The sequence below is a fragment of the Schistocerca serialis genome, chromosome 1, assembly GCF_023864345.2.
Source record: "Schistocerca serialis cubense isolate TAMUIC-IGC-003099 chromosome 1, iqSchSeri2.2, whole genome shotgun sequence".
Taxonomy (NCBI): Eukaryota; Metazoa; Arthropoda; class Insecta; order Orthoptera; family Acrididae; genus Schistocerca; species Schistocerca serialis.
In genome coordinates this window covers 1,154,677,800-1,154,702,034 of record NC_064638.1, presented here as the reverse complement: position 1 = coordinate 1,154,702,034, position 24,235 = coordinate 1,154,677,800, and the positions used below count along the sequence as shown (strand labels likewise).

At 46.0% G+C, this 24,235-nt stretch overlaps 1 protein-coding gene across 1 annotated transcript in view; it reads left to right on the top strand.

Annotated features, from left to right (window-relative positions):
• The first annotated feature begins 276 nt into the window (after positions 1-276).
• The window catches only part of LOC126456106 (proteoglycan Cow), a 320,501-nt gene continuing 296,542 nt past the window's right edge, over positions 277-24,235 (top strand). The window contains exons 1-2 of the mRNA XM_050091862.1: positions 277-288; positions 745-880. Of these exons, the coding sequence (XP_049947819.1) occupies positions 277-288; positions 745-880 (148 nt within the window). The remainder of the gene's footprint in view (positions 289-744; positions 881-24,235) is intronic.

The window sequence follows — 24,235 nt, the reverse complement described above, 5'->3', positions numbered from 1 at the left end:
CATGAGTGGGCCTTCAGCTCCGAAAGCCCATATCGATGATGTTTTACCAAATGGCTCGCACGCTGACACCGGAGGGCCCAGCATTGAAATCTGCAGCAATTTGCGGAAGGGTTGCACTTCTGTCACATCCAACGATTCTTTTGAGTCGTCGTTGGTGACGTTCTTGCAGGACCTTTTTACGGCCGCAGCGACGTCGGAGATTTGATGTTTTACCGGATTCCTGATATTCACGCTACACTTGAAATGGTGTTACGGGAAAATCCCCACTTCAAAAAAATGCTCAAATGTGTGTGAAATCTTATGGGACTTGACTGTTAAGGTCATCAGTCCCTAAGGTTATACACTACGTAACCTAAATTATCCTAAGGACAAACACACACATCCATGCCCGAGGGAGGACTCGAACCTCCGCCGGGACCAGCCTCACAGTCCACGACAGTAGCGCTAGACCTCTCGGCTAATCCCGCCGAAAATCCCCACTTCATCGCTAGGTCGAGGATACTGTGTTCCATCGCTCAAAGTCACTTAAGTTTTTTTAACGTGCCACTGTAGCAGCAGTAAGCGATCTAACAACTGCCCCAGACACTTGCGTTATATAGGCGTTGCCGACCGCAGCGCGGTATTCCGACTGTTTACATATCTCTGTATTTGAATACACATGCGTGTACCAGTTTCTTTGGCGCTTCATTGTGGTTTCACGAGTTGCTTGAGAGCGTGTGGTAAGAAGTGCCTTTTTTGTTACAGGATGAAGGGCGCGCCATCAGCGGAACCGGCGGTCCCAGCAGCAGCGGCAGCAACAGCAACAGCAACACCAACGGCAACTCTGCTGCCGGCGGAGGGAAGACCGCCGAGAAGAAGCACTGGATCCACGACCCCAGCAGTGAGTAGGCGCAGCTCTCTGCCAGCGACCTGCCTGCCACTGAGCTGCCATTGTGTGCTAAACAGCTGAGCGCGCTGCTGGGCGAATGGTCGGCAGTCGGCAAGCTTCCAAGAACTTACAACACACACCCTTCCCCACTTCCTCTCCGGGTAGTAAAGTAATTTAAAAAATACCATGTTGCTAATGGTTTGGTACTAATTTGGGATAAGGCACCGAATCCGGAGTGAAAGTATACTACTGACCATTAAAATTGCTGCACCAAAAAGAAATGCAGGTGATCAAAAGGTATTCATTGGACAAATGTATTATGGTAGAACTGACATGTGATCACATTTTCACGCATTTCGGGTGCATAGATCCTGAGAAATCAGTACCCAGAACAACCACTTCTGGCCGTAATGAAACCACCTCTGGCCGTAATAACGGCCTTGATACGCCTGGGCATTGATTCAAACAGAGCTTGGATGGCGTGTACAGGTACAGCTGCCCATGCAGCTTCAACACGATACGACAGTTCATCAAGAATAGTTACTGGCGTATTGTGACGAACCAGTTGCTCGGCCACCATTGCCCAGACGTTTTCAGTTGGTGAGAGATCTGGAGAATGTGCTGGCTTGGGCAGCAGTCGAACATTTTCTGTATCCAGAAAGGCCCAGCCGGCCGAAGTGGCCGTGCGGTTAAAGGCGCTGCAGTCTGGAACCGCAAGACCGCTACGGACGCAGGTTCGAATCCTGCCTCGGGCATGGATGTTTGTGATGTCCTTAGGTTAGTTAGGTTTAACTAGTTCTAAGTTCTAGGGGACTAATGACCTCAGCAGTTGAGTCCCATAGTGCTCAGAGCCATTTGAACCAGCCAGAAAGGCCCGTACAGGACCTGCAACATGCGGTCGAGCATTATCCTGCTGAAATGTAGGGTTTCGCAGGGATCGGATGAAGGGTAGAGCCACGGGTCCTAACACATCTGCAATCTATCGTCCACTGTTCAAAGTGCCGTCAATGCGAACAAGAGGTGACCGAGACGTGTAACCGATGGCACCCCATACCATCACGCCGGGTGATACGCCAGTATGGCGATGACGAATACACGCTTCCAATGTGCGTTCACCGCGATGTCGCCAAACACGGATGCAACCATCATGATGCTGTGAACAGAACCTGGATTCACCCGAAAAAAATGATGTTTTGCCATTCGTGCACCCAGGTTCGTCGTTGAGTACACCATCGCAGGCGCTCCTGTCTGTGATGCAGCGTCAAGGGCAACTGCAGCCATGGTCTCCGAGCTGATAGTCCATGCTGCTGCAAACGTCGTCGAACTGTTGGTGCAGATGGTTGTTGTCTTGTAAACGTTCCCATCTGTTGACTCAGGGATCGAGACGTGGCTGCACGATCCGTTATAGCCATGCGCATAAGATGCCTTTCATCTCGACTGTTAGTGATACTAGGCCGTTGGGATGCAGCACTGCGCTCCGTATTGAACTCAACGATTCAATATTCTGCTAACAGTCATTGGATCTCGACCAACGCGAGCAGCAATGTCGCGATACGATAAACCGCAATCGCTGTAGGCTACAATCCGACCTTTATCAAAATCGGAAACGTGATGGTACGCATTTCCCCTCCTTACAGGAGGCATCACAACAACGTTTCACCAGGCAACGCCGGCCAACTGCAGTTTGTGTATGAGAAAGAGGTTGAAAACTTTCCTCATGTCAGCGCCAACCTTGTGTGAATGCTCTGAAATGCTAATCATTTGGATATCACAGCATTTTCTTCCTGTCGGTTAAATTTTGCGTCTGTAGCACGTCATCTTCGTGGTGTAGCAATTTCAATGGCCAGTAGTGTATTATCCGGAAGAAGCCAGTTTGTTGAGCGTCTCTGTAACACACTCGCGCCGGCTAAGCAGTCCTGTGATGAAACGTGTCTATTTTCGTTGTAGCTTCTGTAACCTCGGTCAGGGAACAGTCAGAAATCGGTTGAACGAGTGTTTTGTAAGGCACTTCTTTCGTGGATTAATTACATTTGCTTAAAATTCTGCCGACGAGTATCAGACTGGCATCTGATTGTTGATAATTGTTGGTAAGGCGGGTACCAGGTTGAGATTCATTGGGAGAGTCCTTAGAAAATGTAGTCCATCAACAAAGGAGGTGGCTTACAAAACACTCGTTCGACCTATACTTGAGTATTGCTCATCAGTGTGGGATCCGTACCAGATCGGGTTGACGGAGGAGATAGAGAAGATCCAAAGAAGAGCGGCGCGTTTCGTCACAGGGTTATTTGGTAAGCGTGATAGCGTTACGGAAATGTTGAACAAACTCAAGTGGCAGACTCTGCAAGAGAGGCGCTCTGCATCGCGGTGTAGCTTGCTCGCCAGGTTTCGAGAGGGTGCGTTTCTGGATGAGGTATCGAATATATTGCTTCCTCCTACTTATACCTCCCGAGGAGATCACGAATGTAAAATTAGAGAGATTAGAGTGCGCACGGAGGCTTTCAGACAGTCGTTCTTCCCGCGAACCATACGCGACTGGAACAGGAAAGGGAGGTAATGACAGTGGCACGTAAAATGCCCTCCGCCACACACCGTTGGGTGGCTTGCGGAGTATAAATGTAGATGTAGATGTAGATTTTCCTGTTAAAGTGTTTTATGTGGTCTGTCCAACTTACTAGTTTGGTTCATAGGTTTGTAACGTTTCGGTTTTGCATGTTGTTAATGCGGTTGCTATGGGTTTATTTATCGATTGCCATTTTTGATTTGTAGTTCTCTGTTGTTATTGGAGTTCGCATGTTGTCATTTTGTCATTAGGTGGTAGTGTGTGGAGCTGTGGACAATAGACAGTAGAGCGCAAAGTGGAGAAATCGGAACATTTCCGACGTATTCAGTGGAGGGGTGACAGCAGCGGACGTAGCTAGAAACATTTGCGCAGTGTATGAGGATAATGTAATTGAATAGAACAAGGCAAGAAAATGTTCTTCTCGTTTTAAGGAAGATGTTTTTGGTATTAGTGAGTTCCCACGTCCAAGAAGACCTTCGGAGTGTGATAAAATGGTTTAAACACGTTAATCCACAATGATCCAGATCAAAGGCCTTGTCGCAGTGGCTACACCGGTTCCTGTGAGATCACCGAAGCAATCGCCAGAGTCCTTCCCAGCCTGTGACCCTCAGCACCGCCACCAGCCACCTCACCGCACTCACCACAAGAATAACGTGTGCAGTGATAGTGAACAAGTGCAACACAAAAGATAAAGAGGTTTCTCTTCTCGCATCAAATAGTGAAGTATAGTACTATAAAGTGTTACTTCCTAGTGGAATCAGTGACACAAAGTGCTCCCTAGTGGAAAGTGCCAACTACTCATTATTATTAGATATTTTGATTTCCTTTACTTTGTGCCTATAAAATTCTATTGATTACTCACACTATCCTTTCTGCCTCTCTTATGTAATATGAAAAAATTTTCTCTCTTCTTCAATTAGGTATATTCTGTAGTATATGTAAAAAAAAAGTTTCTTCCACTTCTGCTCCACCTATCATGGTGACGTTCCTTCATACTGTCCTACTAAACAGTGTAACTAGAGGAAGAGATCAACCAGAATGCACAATGTGCCTGTGTCATCACAAGTGCATCACATACAGAAACATAAACTCAAATCAATGCAACGATGCCAAATATAAACTGTTATGCCTGTCCTGCAATGTCTACCCCCCTCAAAAAAAAAAAAAAAAAAAAAAAAAAAAAAAAAAAAAAAAAAAAAAAAAAAAGGACGACAAATGGCCATGTAAAAGGGTTTAAGGAACAAACAATAAGAGAAAAATGAAAAAGGAAAATATAAAAACGAAAACATATAAAATGACAATAATATTAACCATCACTAGGATAATAGATTAATAGAATAAAATGTCTTTTTTTAAATGTATCGTTGTTAAAATATTTAAATAAATATATATGGTTACAAAAAAAAAAAAAAAAAAAAAAAGAGGTCCGTGGATCGAAACCACGCTCTGCTAAAAATTTTTAAATTCTTAAACCGACCCACAACTGCCGTTTAAGAACAAAAAGCAGAATTCAGAATCATTTTGAGTATGAATCTCTACTGTCCGTGTTTGCCACCACCCCAGCCACCGCACCACCCACACCCCTAGTCTCTCACGCCCTCTTCGTTGCTGCCGCACCCCCCCCCCCCCCTCACGCTCCAACAATCCCAAAAATCCATATTAAAAGTGTGTATTGTCTCTAAACGTCTATAGTGCAGCTACGGTGTCCTCCCATGTCAAACAGTGGGACACAACAATTAATATCGTCACACTATTGGAAAAAAGTGTTCATAATATTATTAGAGATCTTCTGTGAGTCTTCCATTTTATTTTGCATATCAAGAGAGGGTGCCAACTTAATCTGAGAAACAACACTCGCCACAATGATGGTGGTTATGTGAGTAAAATACCAAACAATCTCACTGCAACTCATGTCAATAGTCATGCAGGTATATTTACAATTGTTTCGTGACCCTATGCAAATATCACGATTCGCGAAGACGTTTTTTTACCATGTGTCAAATGTTTTCCTCTCATTCTCTCTCCCTCTCCCCCCCCCCCCCCCTCTCTCTCTCTCTCTCTCTCTCTCTCTCTCTCTCTCTCTCTCTCCAACACAATTCTCACCTCTATCTGTCGCTAAATCTAATATGATACCTTCCTGTTATATGTATATGGTCATTGTTTTCATAGATGTATGTCATAGTCAGTAAGCTCAAATTGCAAACAACTTTTAACAGATACTATCTTATGGCACCAGATTAAAATCACTCTCCCTTAATGTCAGCAATTTTGAAACAAAAAAAAAACAGCATTAACAAACTCATACAATATATCCTCCAATGTCAAAAACACAAACAAAATCACTGAAAAAATCCTCATTGTTACCTTGCCACAGATACCCAAAACACTAGAATTAAAACAAAATCGCAGTATCATTATAAATCAATTTGCAAGCGAACAAAATGTAACAAAATACATATCTGAAAAACAGAATTTGTGTTTCAGTAAACAAACCACAGCGAAAAGAAAAGAAAAAGACTCTCGATAACTACACGGAAACTGTAAACATGAAACGTAAAGGTATATTTTCATCTGTACCAATGTAACTGTTAACTTGTAAATAAAAATTTATTTCGTTAAAAAAAAAAAAAAGAAGTTAAGCGATGTCGGGCGTGGTCGGCACTTGGATGGGTGACCATCCAGGCCGCCATGCGCTGTTGCCATTTTTCGGGGTGCACTCAGCCTCGTGATGCCAATTGAGGAGCTACTCGACCGAATAGTAGCGGCTTCGGTCGAGAATACCATCTTACGACCGGGAGAGCGGTGTGCTGACCCCACGCCCCTCCTATCCGTATCCTCCACCGAGGATGACACGGCGGTCGTGGCCTGAAGACGGAGTGTTTTTTAATCCACAATGATTCACGTCAGTGTACTCGAGAACTGGCAAATGTGATAAACTGTGATCATTCCACCATCGTACAACATTTGCATGAAATGGTCAAGGTTCAGATATCGAATGTATGAGTACTGCATGCTCTAAGCCAAAATCCAAAATCGCAAAGAAAAAAGTTCAAATCGCTCTAAACACTATGGGACTTAATAGCTGAGGTCATCAGTCCCCTAGACTTAGAACTACTTAAACCTAGCTAACCTAAGGACATCATACACATCCATGCCCGAGGCAGGATTCGAACCTGCGACCGCAGCAGCAGCGCGGTTCCGGACTGAAGCGTCTAGAGCCGCTCGGTCACAGCAGCCGGCCAAAATCACTAAAATCAGCGGGCGGCCATATGTGCATCCGTGCTTGCTCGTCGTCAATTGGCTCGTGAGAAACGTCGGGCATTCTTATCCTGTATCGTTGCTGGTGACAAGAAATGGTGTCTTTATCCTAACATAAGGGAAAGAAAGTAATGGTTGAGGCCATACAAAGCAGCAACTCCCAGTACAAAGTCCTGTCCGCTTCAACAAATATAATGCTATGCATCTGGTGAAAGAGCGACAGTGTGGTGTAGTAGAATTACTTTCCCGAGGTATAGCCATCACATTTATTGTCAACAACTGAGACGTTTTGCAGACGCAGTCCAAGGACAACGACGAGGAAGACGGCGCGAAGTGATGCTACCCGCCGGCCGGGATGGACGAGCGGTTCTAGGCACTACAATCTGGAACCGCGCGACCGCTACGGTCGCAGGTTCGAATCCTGCCTCGGGCATGGATGTGTGTGATGTCCTTAGGTTAATGGGGTTGAAGTAGTTCTAAGTTCTAGGGGACTGATGACATTAGATGTTAAGTCCCATAGTGCTCAAAGCCATTTTTTGAATTACGTGTTTCCTTTAAAAATGAGACGACGTGAACTGTTTGACAATCTAAAAATAACAAATATCAAAACAAAATTGTATCCTTCTAGATTCAACTGAAGATGCCTTAGTGTAAATAAGACGAAACGCGTCTAGGAAAAATAAATTTCGGTTGCAGCAAAAAAGGCGGTTTTATTGACAAAACAAATATTTTTGTGCTTGCTGCAGAGGACGGTCATGCAGACAAACTTATTAACTTTCAAGGAACTGCCTTTCCGGATGAAAATGCTCTCCGAACATGCCTCAGAGTTCTTCGTCTTAAAACCACGAGCTTTCTACAGTCGCGGAATATAAAAGTTATCCCAGCGTTGGCAGACTATTTTAAATAGTGAAGGAGAATATATTATTGATGATTAAACACTCTTTTATGGGTATCTGCTATTTTTTATTAAACTTAGGGAAAAACGCTTCGAACTTAGGCACCATCCTAATTAAAAAAAAAGTGTGTGAAATCTTATGGGACTTAACTGCTAAGGTCATCAGTCCCTAAGCTTACACACTACTTAACCTAAATTATCCTAAGGACAAACACACACACCCATGCCCGAGGGAGGCATCGAACCACACAGTCCATGACTGCAGCGCCTGAGACCGCTCGGCTAATCCCGCGTGGCACCACCCTAATAAGTCGGATGGTTAGTCCTAGGTAGGTCTACTTTACGACAGTTAGTTTCCAGTGATTTGTCGGCAATAGCGTAATCGAGGAGTATTGGATCAGTTCCTTTGTGTATGCGCATTACATCCGTCTACGACCAGGATCAAATAACAGAACCTTTGCAGTTCTCCTTGTATTTCGCTTCAATCTTCCTATTCACAGTAGCATCATCGACGGAATATCTCACGGGGCCTCCAACGTTGTATCAACTTGATTAGTCCTTTGCACAAAATCTCTTGCTTACCGCGATACCACTCGCAAGAAAAAAAACAAAAAGGTAATCTGATGGTGAATCCCACAAACAACCTGGAGATTCTCTGACGTCTTTCTCGGTAGAAGTGGACACTTACAACTCAAGTGCCAGACGGGATGTGCATTCCGTAACCCACGTACTTCTGAAGGGGATGACGTGAACGTCTTTTTCTAAGTGTTTATCCTTACTTTACGTACGTGGACTGGGCGGGGTGCACTGAAACCAGGGTTAAGCATGTGCGCGTTGAACGTTGCGCCCTTTGAGAGTAGACCATGTAGTTATTTTGGAGGCTGTCTTGGTGGGTTGATATCCAGTAAAAGCTCAAAGGTACTCCACATCACAGCAAGGTCAACCTCGTTTTGTATTTACGAACTACACTGAAGCGGCAAAGAAAGTGGTATAGGCGTAAGTATTCAAATACAGAGATATGTAAACAGGCAGGATACAGCTCTACGCTCGGCAACGCCTATGTAAGACAAGTGTCTGGCGCAGTTGTTACATCGGCTACTGCTGTACAATGGCAGGTTGTCAAGATTTAAGTGCGTTTCAACGAGATGTTATAATCGGCGCACGAGCGATGTGACACAGCATCTCCAGGGTAGCAATGAAGTTCGGATTTTCCCGTAAGGCCATTTCTCGAGTATACCTCACCTTGCAAGAACGGGACCAACGACGACTGAAGAGAATCGTTCGACGTGACAGAAGTGCAACCCTCTCGAAAATTGCTGCACATTTCAATGCTGGGCCATCAACAAGTGTCAGCGTGCCAACCATTCAACGAAACATCATCGATATGGGCTTTCGGGGTTGAACGCCCACTCGTGCACCCTTGATGACTGCACGACACAAAGCTTTACGCCTCGCCTGGGCCCGGCAACACCAACATTGAACTTTCACTGACTGGAAGCATGTTGCCTGGTCGGACGAGTCTCCTCTCAAATGGTATCGAGCGGATGGACGTGTAAGGGTATGGAGACAACCTCAACCCGTGGATCCTGCATGTCAGCAGGGGGCTGTTCAAGCTGGCGGAGGCCCTGTAATGGTATGGCGCGTGTGCAGTTGGAGTGATATGGGATCCCTGATACGTCTAGATACGACTCTGACAGGCGACAACTACGTAATGATCCTGTCTGATAACCTGCATCGATTCCCGCCCATTGTGCATTTCGACGGTCTTGGGCAATTCCTACCGGACACGCCACACGTCCAGAATCGCTACAGAGTGCCTCCAGTAATACTCTTCTGAGTTTAAACACTTCTGCTGGCCACCAAACTCCCCAGACATGAACATTATTGAGCATACCTGGGATGCCTTGCAACGTGCTGTTCAGAAAAGGGACCTCCACACCCTCGTACCCTTACGGATTTATGGTGTCAGTTCCCTCCAGGACTACTTCAGACATTAGTCGAATCCATGCCACATCGTGTTGGGGCAGTTCTGCGTACTCGCGGGGGCCCTACGCGATATTAAGCAGATGTACCCGGTTCTTTAGCTCTTCAGTGTATGGACGTGGTCTTGCTTCAGTACCACGATAATAACTCTCGCCCCGGGTAGTGGATGGCCGCTTTCTGCTGCTTTGACCTGATAAGCCGTCGTTTTCGTCCTCAAAGCCCTTTTCGCCGCTCAGCGCGTCGCCGCTGACGTCTCTTTCGTCACAGACTCTGCGCATTTCATTGCCGATTTCGATATGAAGGGCATCTGCCACGGGCGTAATTGCAGTAAGGTCTACATTGAACAGACAGACGGCCAAATTTGAAGCAATGTCTGGAATTTCGCTTCTCCCGGGTGTTATTTTTGGAATTTCCTACTGAGACTATTGCAGCTTTCGTTCATATTTTGAGTAAAACCGCTCGAACAACGCTCCAACAAACCATGTTTACTCAACTCGGTATGAATAGGGAGCGTGAGCCGGAACCGGTTCCCTAACGCCGCAGATGCCGTTCACACTCGCATTGAAACGCTCAGAGAATCGGTACTTTTTGTAGTTCGCGCATAATATTTTGGGGAATAATTCTTCAATGTACGAGGGTGAGTCGAATGAAAATCTTAAATTTGTAATAACAAATCCAAATTTCTCGCCGTTATCCTGTAAGTTGGTAAGCGTGCTACAAACAGCGTGCAGAATGGTCTGTAGGCGGCAGCATAGTGCAGATGCACACACACCGTCGCAGTATCAGTATAAAGATGGCCGCCCCACTTGCGACTTGCACCAGGGGAGAACAGCGTTTTGTTATTCGGTTTCTGCGTAGTGAAGGTGTGAAACCTATTGAAATTCATCGACGAATGAAGGTTCAGTACGGAGATGCATGTTTGTCACAGCAGCAAGTCTACGAATGGAGTAGGAAGTTCGCAAAGGGTGTGACTTTAGTGAAAGATGGTCCTCGTCCATGTCAGGCATAATGAGCTGTGACTGCAGAGAACATTGCAGCAGTTGAAGCCATAGTGAAGGAAAACCGCCGAGTGACACTGAATGACACTGGAGAATGTTTACAGATTAGTCATGGGTCAGCACTCCACATTGTGCATGATGTGCTCCAGTTTCACAAAGTGTGTGCAAGATGGGTGCCACGGCAGGTGACTCCTGAAATGAGAGAACGTCGTGTTGATGCTTGTGAAGAACCTCTTCGGCGCTTTGAGCGAGAAGGTGATGGCTTCCTTGCAAGAGTCGTTACTGGGGACGAAACCTGGGTTCGCTTCCACCAATCGGAAACGAAGAGAGCGAGCAAGGAATGGCGCCATTCCTCATCACCAAAACCAAAGAAGTTTCGAGCAGAACCATCAGCAGGGAAGGTTATGCTGACTCTCTCTTGGGACGAAAAAGGCGTCGTTTTGAAGCATTACATGCCTAGAGGGACCACTGTCACCACTGCATCATACACAGATCTCCTAAAATATCATCTGCGGCCTGCAATCAAATCAAAGCGACGTGGACTGCTGTCAGCAGGTGTCCTTTTGCAACATCACAATGCAAGGCCCCACACTGCCCGTAGAACAGTTGCAACAATCACAGACCTGCATTTTGAGTGTCTCCCTCATCCACCATACTCACCAGACCTTGCCCCAAGTGATTTCGATACGTTTGGACCACTCAGAGACGCAATGGGAGGAAAGAAGTTCCGTTCTGATGCATGAGTGATTGTGGGGACTACCAAAAGAATTTTTTTTCTAAAGGAATTTATGCACTTTGTAAGTCCTGGAGGACTTGCATTGAGCGCGGGGGAATTTATGTTGAAAAGTGATACAGCTTTGTACCACTTTTGCACAATAAATAAAACGTAAAAAAATATTTAAGGTTTTCATTTGACTCACCTTCGTATATACAATCGAATTCCGTAATAAAAAAAATATCGAGTTTTTTTCGACCACCACCCTGTCGTTCCTCCTTAGGTTCTGTCCATTTACCAATGGTAACGTCTCACCCAAAAGATAAGTATCACGATGATGTTACGAGCGCTACTCAACTAGATTACCTGCTGCATATGACGATGTTTCGACACCAAATATTATTCATGTTGCTCTTCTCAGTACCTATGGCACACTGCAGTCAAACTTGCGTACCTAAACTAGGAGTGGGTATACACATCAACTAGATAGAACAATTGAAGTCCTCGGTCGTGAAAATGATGTCTTTTTGACTTAGGTTTGGGCCAGATGTGCGATCAGAGTCTGACGCTACCCTGCTCCACATGTGGTGCAGCCCTTAGTGGCCTGCCTCTATGTTTTCTATTTTAATATTGTTTACTAAAGCGTTATCGCTTCATATTTATTTTATACGTGTCATGCCAGTTTAAAATGTTTTATTTCTGATGAAGGCACGCTTAGAAGCGGCCTAAACCTAGTCAAAAAGACGTCATTTTCGCGACCGAGCTCTGCAGTTGTTTTAATTTTACCTTGTAACGGTCGCTGACAACGCAGCCATGTTTAAAGCATTAACATCAACTAGACCTAAGAGCCACAGTTCAGAAGCAGCCTAATACAGGGTGTTTCAAAAATGACCGGTATATTTGAAACGGCAATAAAAACTAAACGAGCAGCGATAGAAATACACCGTTTAATGCAATATGGGACAACAGTACATTTTCAGGCAGACAAACTTTCGAAATTACAGTAGTTACAATTTTCAACAACAGATGGCGCTACGGTCTGGGAAACTCTATAGTACGATATTTTCCACATATCCACCATGCGTAGCAATAATATGGCGTAGTCTCTGAATGAAATTACCCGAAACCTTTGACAACGTGTCTGGCGGAATGGCTTCACATGCAGATGAGATGTACTGCTTCAGCTGTTCAATTGTTTCTGGATTCTGGCGGTACACCTGGTCTTTCAAGTGTCCCCACAGAAAGAAGTCACAGGGGTTCATGTCTGGCGAATAGGGAGGCCAATCCACGCCGCCTCCTGTATGTTTCGGATAGCCCAAAGCAATCACACGATCATCGAAATATTCATTCAGGAAATTAAAGACGTCGGCCGTGCGATGTGCCTGGGCACCATCTTGCATAAACCACGAGGTGTTCGCAGTGTCGTCTAAGGCAGTTTGTACCGCCACAAATTCACGAAGAATGTCCAGATAGCGTGATGCAGTAATCGTTTCGGATCTGAAAAATGGGCCAATGATTCCTTTGGAAGAAATGGCGGCCCAGACCAGTACTTTTTGAGGATGCAGGGACGATGGGACTGCAACATGGGGCTTTTCGGTTCCCCATATGCGCCAGTTCTGTTTATTGACGAAGCCGTCCAGGTAAAAATAAGCTTCGTCAGTAAACCAAATGCTGTCCACATGCATATCGCAGTCATCAATCCTGTGCACTATATCGTTAGCGAATGTCTCTCGTGCAGCAATGGTAGCAGTGCTGAGGGGTTGCCGCGTTTGAATTTTGTATGGATAGAGGTGTAAACTCTGGCGCATGAGACGATACGTGGACGTTGGCGTCATTTGGACCGCAGCTGCAACACGGCGAAAGGAAACCCGAGGCCGCTGTTGACATGGCTCTGAGCACTATGGGACTCAACTGCTGAGGTCATTAGTCCCCTAGAACTTAGAACTAGTTAAACCTAACTAACCTAAGGACATCACAAACATCCATGCCCGAGGCAGGATTCGAACCTGCGACCGTAGCGGTCTTGCGGTTCCAGACTGCAGCGCCTTTAACCGCACGGCCACTTCGGCCGGCGAGGCCGCTGTTGGATCACCTGCTGCACTAGCTGCGCGTTGCCCTCTGTGGTTGCCATACGCAGTCGCCATATCTTTCCAGCACGTTCATCCGTCACGTTCCCAGTCCGTTGAAATTTTTCAAACAGATCCTTTACTGTAACTCTTCAGGCTTTCCCGGCGATCTAATGACATCTTGGGTTGTCGGGTGTTCTGCCGGATATCAGCGTCGTACTTGCACGATATTTCGATCACGTAGCTCGAGACCTTCATCAGGTGCGACCTGAGACTGCTCCTCGAGTGGACCTGGTCCAGTATTTAGGCCTATGGCCTTCCCCCTCCACCAACGGCTGCAGGCGCTTCCTCTGTGGTCCGCGCCCATTCCCTGCGACCTGCTGGAGCGTTGCTGCTCCGTTTTCCGTCCGCTGCGGTTCTAGGTGTTCCCTCTGCGGTCCGCGCCCACCAAACCCGCTCCTGGGCGTTTCATCTACGGTCTGGGGTACCAGGCGTTCCCCCTGCGGTCCGCGCCCGCTCTCCACGACCTGTTGGAGCGTTGCCGCTCCGTTTTTCGTCCGCTGCGGCTCTGGATGTTCCCTCTGCGGTCCGCGCCCACCAGTCCCAGTTCTGGGTGTTCCATCTTCGGTCTGGTGCTCCTGGCAGTCCATCAGGGGCTCGTTTACCATCTCCATGTCTCTGGTTCTTCTGTTTGTGTAGTGTTGCAGCTGGCCCCGTTGCTCCTTTAACAATTACAGAGCCGGATCCCAGGCTCTGCTTAGCTGGTACCCTGTGTCACGATTCACAAGATCGTCAGCCATTTTAATCTCAATCGATTCTCTTATAACGCTGTCCCAAAATCTGGGTGTTTGTGCTAGAATCTTGGTATCCTCATACTTCATGGTATGATCTAGTTCTAGACAGTGTTCAGCAATGGCTGACTTAGTCACCTGTCTTAATCTAGTGTGCCTCTGATGTTCTTTGCACCTGATCTCCACAGTTCTTGTCGTCTGGCCAATGTAGGACATGCCACATTGACAAGGTATATTGTAAATCCCTGGTTTTCGTAACCCCAGGTCGTCTTTGACACTCCCCAGCAGTCCCCCGATCTTGTTGGATGGACAGAAAACACACTTGATATTGTGTTTACGCAGGATCCTACTGATTCTGGCAGAAATAGAGCCAGCATAGGGCAGATATGCCACCTTCTTTGCTTCATCTTGGTCTTCTTCAGGAACCTGTGGTATAGTGGCTGGTCGGAGTGCCCTCTCAATTTGTCTGTCCGTGTATCCATTCTTGGAGAAAACTGTTTTGAGACGTTCTATCTCTGTGGGTAGATTCTCTTGGTCTGATAGGGCACGTGCTCTGTGGACCAAAGTCTTCAGAACCCCATTCTTCTGTGCAGGGTGGTGACAACTGCTGGCCTGCAGATATAAATCAGTGTGTGTTGGTTTTCGGTACACACTGTGGCCAATTGATCCATCTGCTTTCCTCTGGACTAGTACATCCAGAAATGGCAGCTGGCCATTCTTCTCCAGTTCCATGGTGAACTTGATATTAGGGTGGCATGAGTTAAGATGTTCAAGAAACTCATTGAGCCTGTCCATCCCATGTGGCCAGATCACGAAGGTGTCATCCACATACCTAAAGAAGCATGTGGGTTTGAATGTGGCTGTCTCCAATGCCCTCTCCTCAAAACTCTCCATAAACATGTTGGCAACCACAGGGGACAGTGGGCTGCCCATAGCTACACCTTCAGTTTGCTCGTAATATTGGTTTCTGTACAGGAAATATGTGGATGTCAGTGTATGACTGAACAGGTCCAACAGAGCACCATCAAATTTCTCTGCAATCAGTTCTAGTGAGTCCTTCAGTGGGACCCTGGTGAACAGCGATACCACATCAAAACTAACCATGATGTCCGAATCTGTGATGTGCAGTTGCTTGAGGCGTTGCAGGAAATCTCCTGAGTTGCGGATGTGGTGAATACATTTCCCCACATATGGAGCCAGGAGACCTTTCAAGTACTTGGCTGTTGTGTACGTAGGTGCCCCAATATTACTGACAATAGGACGTAGGGGCACGCCCTCCTTGTGTATTTTAGGCAGACCATACAGTCTAGGTGGCACTGGCGCTTTTTCCCGTAGTTGTCTGATGATCTTATCAGGCATCCCTGTTTCCTTCAAGAGAGCACTAGTCTTCTTGGCCACCTTGTCCGTGGGGTCACACTCCATAATTCTGTATGCAGGGCCCTCCAGAAGTTGGCGTACTTTCTCATCATAATCCACCCGCTGCAAGATGACAGTGGAGTTCCCTTTGTCTGCTGGCAGTACCACAATGCTGTTGTCTTCCCGTAGTTTCTTGAGTGCAAGCCTCTCCTCGGTTGTGATGTTCGATTTCGGCGGCCTGGCCTTGGTGAGGGCCCTGCAGGTCTCTCGGCGGACTTCCTCTGCCACATTAGGTGGAAGTGTGGCTGCAACTTGCTCTACTGCACTGACGAAACCTGAAATGGGTACGTTTCTAGGGGTTGTAGCAAAGTTGAGACCCTTGCTGAGTACCTTTAAGGTTGTATCATCAAACTGTATGCCACTCAGATTCGTCACCGTGCGTGTCTCTTCCATCTGCTGTGCTTTCTTGCTCATGCAGTCAAACTTTGCAGATTGGCAAGATGAGGCATTCCTTCTAGCACACTCAGCTAAAGACCAGGAGGCATGGTCTACCCAATCCCAATCTTCTCTTGTTAAGGCAGGGCCCTCACCAAGGCCAGGCCGCCGAAATCGAACATCACAACCGAGGAGAGGCTTGCACTGAAGAAACTACGGGAAGACAACTTCTGGAGGACCCTGCATACAGAATTATGGAGTGTGACCCCACGGACAAGGTGGCCAAGAAGACTAGTGCTCTCTTGAAGGAAACAGGGATGCCTGATAAGATCATCAGACAACTACGGGAAAAAGCGCCAGTGCCACCTAGACTGTATGGTCTGCCTAAAATACACAAGGAGGGCGTGCCCCTACGTCCTATTGTCAGTAATATTGGGGCACCTACGTACACAACAGCCAAGTACTTGAAAGGTCTCCTGGCTCCATATGTGGGGAAATGTATTCACCACATCCGCAACTCAGGAGATTTCCTGCAACGCCTCAAGCAACTGCACATCACAGATTCGGACATCATGGTTAGTTTTGATGTGGTATCGCTGTTCACCAGGGTCCCACTGAAGGACTCACTAGAACTGATTGCAGAGAAATTTGATGGTGCTCTGTTGGACCTGTTCAGTCATACACTGACATCCACATATTTCCTGTACAGAAACCAATATTACGAGCAAACTGAAGGTGTAGCTATGGGCAGCCCACTGTCCCCTGTGGTTGCCAACATGTTTATGGAGAGTTTTGAGGAGAGGGCATTGGAGACAGCCACATTCAAACCCACATGCTTCTTTAGGTATGTGGATGACACCTTCGTGATCTGGCCACATGGGATGGACAGGCTCAATGAGTTTCTTGAACATCTTAACTCATGCCACCCTAATATCAAGTTCACCATGGAACTGGAGAAGAATGGCCAGCTGCCATTTCTGGATGTACTAGTCCAGAGGAAAGCAGATGGATCAATTGGCCACAGTGTGTACCGAAAACCAACACACACTGATTTATATCTGCAGGCCAGCAGTTGTCACCACCCTGCACAGAAGAATGGGGTTCTGAAGACTTTGGTCCACAGAGCACGTGCCCTATCAGACCAAGAGAATCTACCCACAGAGATAGAACGTCTCAAAACAGTTTTCTCCAAGAATGGATACACGGACAGACAAATTGAGAGGGCACTCCGACCAGCCACTATACCACAGGTTCCTGAAGAAGACCAAGATGAAGCAAAGAAGGTGGCATATCTGCCCTATGCTGGCTCTATTTCTGCCAGAATCAGTAGGATCCTGCGTAAACACAATATCAAGTGTGTTTTCTGTCCATCCAACAAGATCGGGGGACTGCTGGGGAGTGTCAAAGACGACCTGGGGTTACGAAAACCAGGGATTTACAATATACCTTGTCAATGTGGCATGTCCTACATTGGCCAGACGACAAGAACTGTGGAGATCAGGTGCAAAGAACATCAGAGGCACACTAGATTAAGACAGGTGACTAAGTCAGCCATTGCTGAACACTGTCTAGAACTAGATCATACCATGAAGTATGAGGATACCAAGATTCTAGCACAAACACCCAGATTTTGGGACAGCGTTATAAGAGAATCGATTGAGATTAAAATGGCTGACGATCTTGTGAATCGTGACACAGGGTACCAGCTAAGCAGAGCCTGGGATCCGGCTCTGGAATTGTTAAAGGAGCAACGGGGCCAGCTGCAACACTACACAAACAGAAGAACCAGAGACATGGAGATGGTAAACGAGCCCCTGATGGACTGCCAGGAGCACCAGACCGAAGATGGAACACCCAGAACTGGAACTGGTGGGCGCGGACCGCAGAGGGAACATCCAGAGCCGCAGCGGACGAAAAACGGAGCGGCAACGCTCCAACAGGTCGTGGAGAGCGGGCGCGGACCGCAGGGGGAACGCCTGGTACCCCAGACCGTAGATGAAACGCCCAGGAGCGGGTTTGGTGGGCGCGGACCGCAGAGGGAACACCTAGAACCGCAGCGGACGGAAAACGGAGCAGCAACGCTCCAGCAGGTCGCAGGGAATGGGCGCGGACCACAGAGGAAGCGCCTGCAGCCGTTGGTGGAGGGGGAAGGCCATAGGCATAAATACTGGACCAGGTCCACTCGAGGAGCAGTCTCAGGTCGCACCTGATGAAGGTCTCGAGCTACGTGACCGAAATATCGTGCAAGTACGACGCTGATATCCGGCAGAACACCCGACAACCCAAGATGTCAGATCCTTTATTGTATCGCTTTTCGGTCCTTTGGTTACATTAAACCTCCGTTGAAAACTTCGTCTTGTTGCAACAACACTGTGTTCTAGGCAGTGGAATTCCAACACCAGAAAAATCCTCTGTTCTAAGGAATAAACCATGTTGTCCACAGCACACGTGCACGTTGTGAACATCACCCGCTTACAGCAGAAAGACGACGTACAAAATGGCGCACCCACAGACTGCATTGTCTTCTATATCTTTCACATCACTTGCAGCGCCATCTGTTGTTGAAAATTGTAACTACTGTAATTTCGAAAGTTTGTCCACCTGAAAATGTACTGTTGTCCCAAGCATATTGCAACAAACGTTGTATTTCTATCGCTGCTCGTTTAGTTTTTATTGCCGCTTCAAATATACCGGTCATTTTTGAAACACCCTGTATGTTGTTCGAGTAAGCACAGCTAATGCGGCTGTCTGCTAACACTTTAATAGACGATTACTGTTATGAAACGTTTTTGTGACCCAGTCTGCACAAAACACACTGCTGCATTAGCGACATGTTATGTAATTTGGGAAAATATTTCGCAGCACCAAATATTTACCAGAGTACCCTAAACAGTCGGTGAACACTGTACAAACACTTCCCAGCAAATTTATTGTCGATTCTAGTTTCAACTCTATTATTTCAGCCCCAGTTCATGATTACTAGTGGTTTGATGCGTACTGTTTGTTTCTGCACAAAATATCGCCGTTCCACATCTATTACGCGGCACCCCACACGCACAAAGAAATGAAAAGCGACACTAATTCTTGTTTCTACGTATCATTTGATCCGAAACAGACGTAATCACTAATCGGTATTCTGTCTGCTTTGATGCATCCCGCCACGAATTCCTCTCCGTTGTCAACCTCTTAATCTCAGAGTAGCACTTGCAACCTACATCCTCAATTATTTATTAGATGTATTGCAGTTTCTGTCTTTCCCCTTCGGTTTTTACCTTCTACAGCTCTCTCTATTACCATGGAAGTTATTCCCAGATGTCTTAACAAATGTCCTATCATCCCGCGCCCTTTCTCTTCCGAATGTTTTCCACACTTTCCTGCCTCGCCGTTCCCTGCGGAGAACCTAATTTTTTATTTTATCAGCCCAACCAATTCCCAATATTCTGTAGCACCACATCTCAAAAGCTGCGAATCTCTTCTTTTTCGGTTTTCTCATAGTCCACGAGTCACTATCATACAGCACGGTGCCCTAAACCACATTCTAACAAATTTATTCCTCAAGTAATGGCCTGTGTTCGAGACTGGTACTCTTGGTCAAGAATGGCCTCTTCTCCTGTGTTAGTCTATTTTCTTTGCCCTCCATTCATCGTGCGTCGTGTGTAATTTTGCTTCCAAGGTGATACAAGAATTCCTTCACTTCATCTACTTCTTGCCCTCCAGTTTCGGTGTTAAGTGTATCGCTTTCTGTTGCTCCTCATTACTTTCTTCGGCATACTCATAATTCATATTCTCTACTTATTACACTTTACGTTTCATTTAGTACGTCATTTTCATTGAGAATAAAAAGTGTCATCATCGACTCTCATTTATATCCTTTCCCCCTCTTGAAATTCGGGAGGACGACGGTTCAATCCCGTCTCCGGCCATCCTGATTTAGGTTTTCCGTAATTTCCCTAAATCGCTTCAGCCAAAGGCCGGGATGGTTCCTTTGAAAGGGCACGGCCGATTTCCTTCCCCATCCTTCCCTCACTCGAGCTTGCGCCCCGTCTCTACTGACCTCGTTGTCGACGGGACGTTAAACACTAATCTCCTCCTCCTCCTCCTCCCCCTCTTGAAACGTTCTTCTTTTTCTGTCAGAAGACTCCATCCCCGTCTCACATCCTTTTCAGTTCCTCTACACCTTTCTTGGTCTTCCAGTATTACTATTCCCTCTTGGAACTTCTACGTTTTTTTTTTTTTTACAGCTTACTCCTCTTTTTTCTCAAGAATTCTTCTGCGCCGACAAAGCCTGGTAATCTGTCCTGATTTTTATTAAGTCTCGCTTCCATTATCAAGCGCAGCGTTAGAAATGCCTCTATGATGACTTTACCTTTCGTAAAGCCAAAGTAACTCAGGTATGAGAATATGTTGTGTATGTTGTGCCGCAACCATTGCCTCACCAGAATGAAACTACATTAGTACTGTTTTTAAGCAAGACATTCGCTATAGTAATGTTTCAAGCTTTTCGTCTAGGCTGATGATTTCGCTTTACTGATGAAAAATGGGTGCCTCAGCGACGGTAAATAAACGCCTCAATTCACTGTCGGAGATTAAACAAGATGTGTCCCTCCACATTTCCAAACAGCCTGAGAGAGAGAGAGAGAGAGAGAGAGAGAGAGAGAGAGAGAGAGAGAGGTTGAGGTGCTTTCAGAAAGACCCTAAATGGCTAGAATTAGATCACATACAAGGGACGAGGTCCACAGCTCGCGGTCTAGTGGCTAGCGTTGCTGTCTCTGGATCACTGGGTCCTGGGTTCGATTCCCGGCCGGGTTGGGGATTTTCTCAGCCCGGGGACTGGATGTTTGTGTTGTCCTCATCATTTCATCCTGATCATCATTCATGAAAGTGGCGAAACTGGACTGAGTAAAGATTGGAAATTTGTACGGGCGCAGACAACCGCGCAATTGAGCGCCTAACAAAACAATCATCATCATCATCATCATCACCACGAGGGGCGTGTAATGGTACTTGAATTACGTAACCATTACGGCACTTCACCTCAACCTCTCGATACCAGCAATATTCTACTGTGTTTCTGTAAAATAGTTAACATATTTCTGTGACAACATTCAGATTTGATTTCATTAATGTAGAGCTACTTCGATACATCGATATGTATATATTGCAATGATATTATTCTTATGTGTATTCTTTCTTTTGTCACTATGATCACTGACGTACCTGTAACTCTGATTTTTGGGAGCGTAAGCGGTTATTAGAGAGTCAAGCTTTGGTCGTCATGTTAAAAAGACGCAAATTGTAGTCAGTTTATGAAATGTGAACTTTAACAGTGAGGAAGATATTTTCAAGTATGTTTTATATTGTGAAGTGATGTTTCGGAACGAGTTACGTGATATTGCAACAAAAGTAATAAAAAAGAAGTCTAACTTAAATTCGGAGTCCTGGTTACTTTTTTACATCACCATTGTCCTAATTTGCAAAAGTTTAATCTTCAAGAATGGTTTATGATACACGTCTATAAAACTTTTGAATATCGCAGAATAACACCTAGGCCTCTTTGCATCCGAGATTGGAATCATCACTACCTAGATTTTCGGCGATTGAGCCATGAGTTCACAACGAGACCAGCGTGGGAAACACGAAGAGATGAGTGCCTAATTTATCCATTATGTCAAGAAATAACTTTATTAACTGTGCTCTAATGACACCTGCCACATAATATAACTTTGTTGTTGCCCGAAAATGCAATATGTAGCAGCGTGAGCAACACTACAATCATAATTAATTTTTGACCTTTGTTGTGGTAGGATTGTTAGAGGCGGGTAATGCAATACTTTTTTCCTCGCCCAATTTCGATAGAAAAACATTCGGAATTTGCATTGGCACATCGTGGAATACTCCAGCTTCATGAAGTTCCAACTGATGGCGGCGTTATATGTAGACTTCAAAATGACGTCAGTAAAAGAGGTGCGTTCCAAACAGAGAGCTGGAATCGAGTTTCTTTTGGCGGAGAACAGGAGCCTGTAGTATGTGTAAGATAGCCTGGCAGTGAACAAAACCACGGTGAGTCGATGGGCGAGATGTGCATTATCGTCACCACAAGGTTGCACAAATCTGTCCGATCTCCCGCACGCTGACCTGCGCACCAGCTCTCACTCTTGGAACGTTGGAACGTGCGGACACTCTCATTCGAGGTGATCGTAGGCACACAAATGCAGACCAACTCCTCCTTCTCCATGACAACGCAAAGCCTCACACAAGCCTGCGCACGCGTGAGGAACTGACGAAACTTCATTGGACTGTTCTTCCTCATCCACCGCACAGGCCGGATCTAGCACCTTCCGACTTCCGTCTGTTTGGCCCAATAAAGGATGCACTCTGCGGGAAGCAGTACATGGATGATGGAGAGGTTATTGATGCGGCAAGACGTTGGCTGCGACGTCGACCAGTCGAACTGTAGCATGCGCACGTGCAGGCCCTCCCAGTAAGCTGGCGTAATGCCGCCACATTGAACGGACATGTTGAAAAATAGGATTTTGTGACCAAAAGACAGGGGAATAATTGGGTGTATTGGAATCCTGAATAAAAGCCACCTGCCTTCAGAAAAAAAGTTATGCGTTAGTTAGTGAACGCCTACATCTACATCTACATGGTTACTCTGCAATTCACACTTAAGTGCCTGGCAGAGGGTTCATCGAACCATTTTCGTACTAGTTCTCTACCATTCCACTCTCGAATGGCGCGTGCGGAAAAGGAACACCTAAATCTTCCCGTTCGAGCTCTGATTTCTCTTTATTACGATGATCATTTCTCCCTTCGTAGGTAGGTGTCAACAAAATCTTTTCGCATTCGGAAGAGAAGTTTCAAAATGGTTCAAATGACTCTGAGCACTATGGGACTTAACTTCTGTGGTCATCAGTTCCCTAGAACTTAGAACTACTTAAACCTAACTAACCTAAGGACATCACACACATCCATGCCCGAGGCAGGATTCGAACCTGCGACCGTAGCAGTCGCGCGGTTCCGGACTGAGCGCCTTAACCGCGAGACCACCGCGGCCGGCGAAGAGAAGTTTGGTGAGTGAAATTTCGTAAATAGATCTCGCCGCAAATAAAACCTCCTTTGTTTCAGTGATTTCCAGCTCAGCTCGCGTATCATATCACTGACACTCTCACCCCTATTGCGCGATAACACGAAGCAAGCTGCCCTTCTTTGCACTTTTTCGACGTCCTCCGTCAATCCTATCTGGTAAAGATCCCACGCCGCGCAGCAATATTCCAGCAGAGGACGGACAAGTGTAATGTGGGCTTAGTGGGTTTGTCGCATCTTCTATATGTTCTGCCAACAAAGCGCAGTCTTTGTTTCGCTTTCCCCACAATATTATCTATGTGGTCTTTCCCATGTAAGTTGTTCGTAATTGTAATTCCTAGGTATTTAGTCGAATTGACAGCTTTTAGATTTGTGCGATATATTGTATACCCAAAATTTATCGGATTTCTTTTAGTACCCGTGTGGATGACCTCGCACTTTTCTTTGTTTAGTGCCAATTGCCACTTTTCGTACCATACAGAAGTTCTCTCTAGATTATTTTGTAATTGGAATTGATCGTCTGATGATTTTACCAGACGGTCAATTACGGTGTCATCTGCAAACAATCTAAGTGGGCTGCTCAGATTATCACCTAGATCATTTATGTAAATCAGAAACAGCAGAGGGCCTATGACACTACCTTGCGGAACGCCAGATATCACTTCTGTTCTGCTCGATGATTTACCGTCTATCACTACGAACTGTGACCTCTCTGAGAGGAAATCACGAATCCAGTCACACAACTGAGACGATACTCCATATGCACGCAATTTGATTAATAGTCTCTTTTGAGGAACGGTATCAAAAGCCTTCTGAAAATCTAGGAAAATGGAACCGATCTGAGATCCCTTGTCGACAGCATTCATTACTTCATGGGAATAAAGAGCTGGTTGTGTTGCACAAGAACGATATTTTCTGAATCCGTGTTGGTTATGTATCAATAAGTCATTTTCTTCAAGGTGATTCATAATGTTAGAGTACAGTATATGCTCCAAAATCGTATTGCAAATTGAGGTCAGTGGTATGGGTCTGTAATTCAATGGGTTACTCCTATTTCCTTTCTTGAATATTGGTATGACCTGTCTTTAGGAACCGACATTTCGTTAAGTGAGCGGTTGTATATGATTGCTAAGAAAGGCGCTATTGTCTCTGCATACTCTGAAAGGAATCTGATTGGTATACCAACTGGACCGGAAGACTTGCCTTTCTTAAGTTATTTCGCAA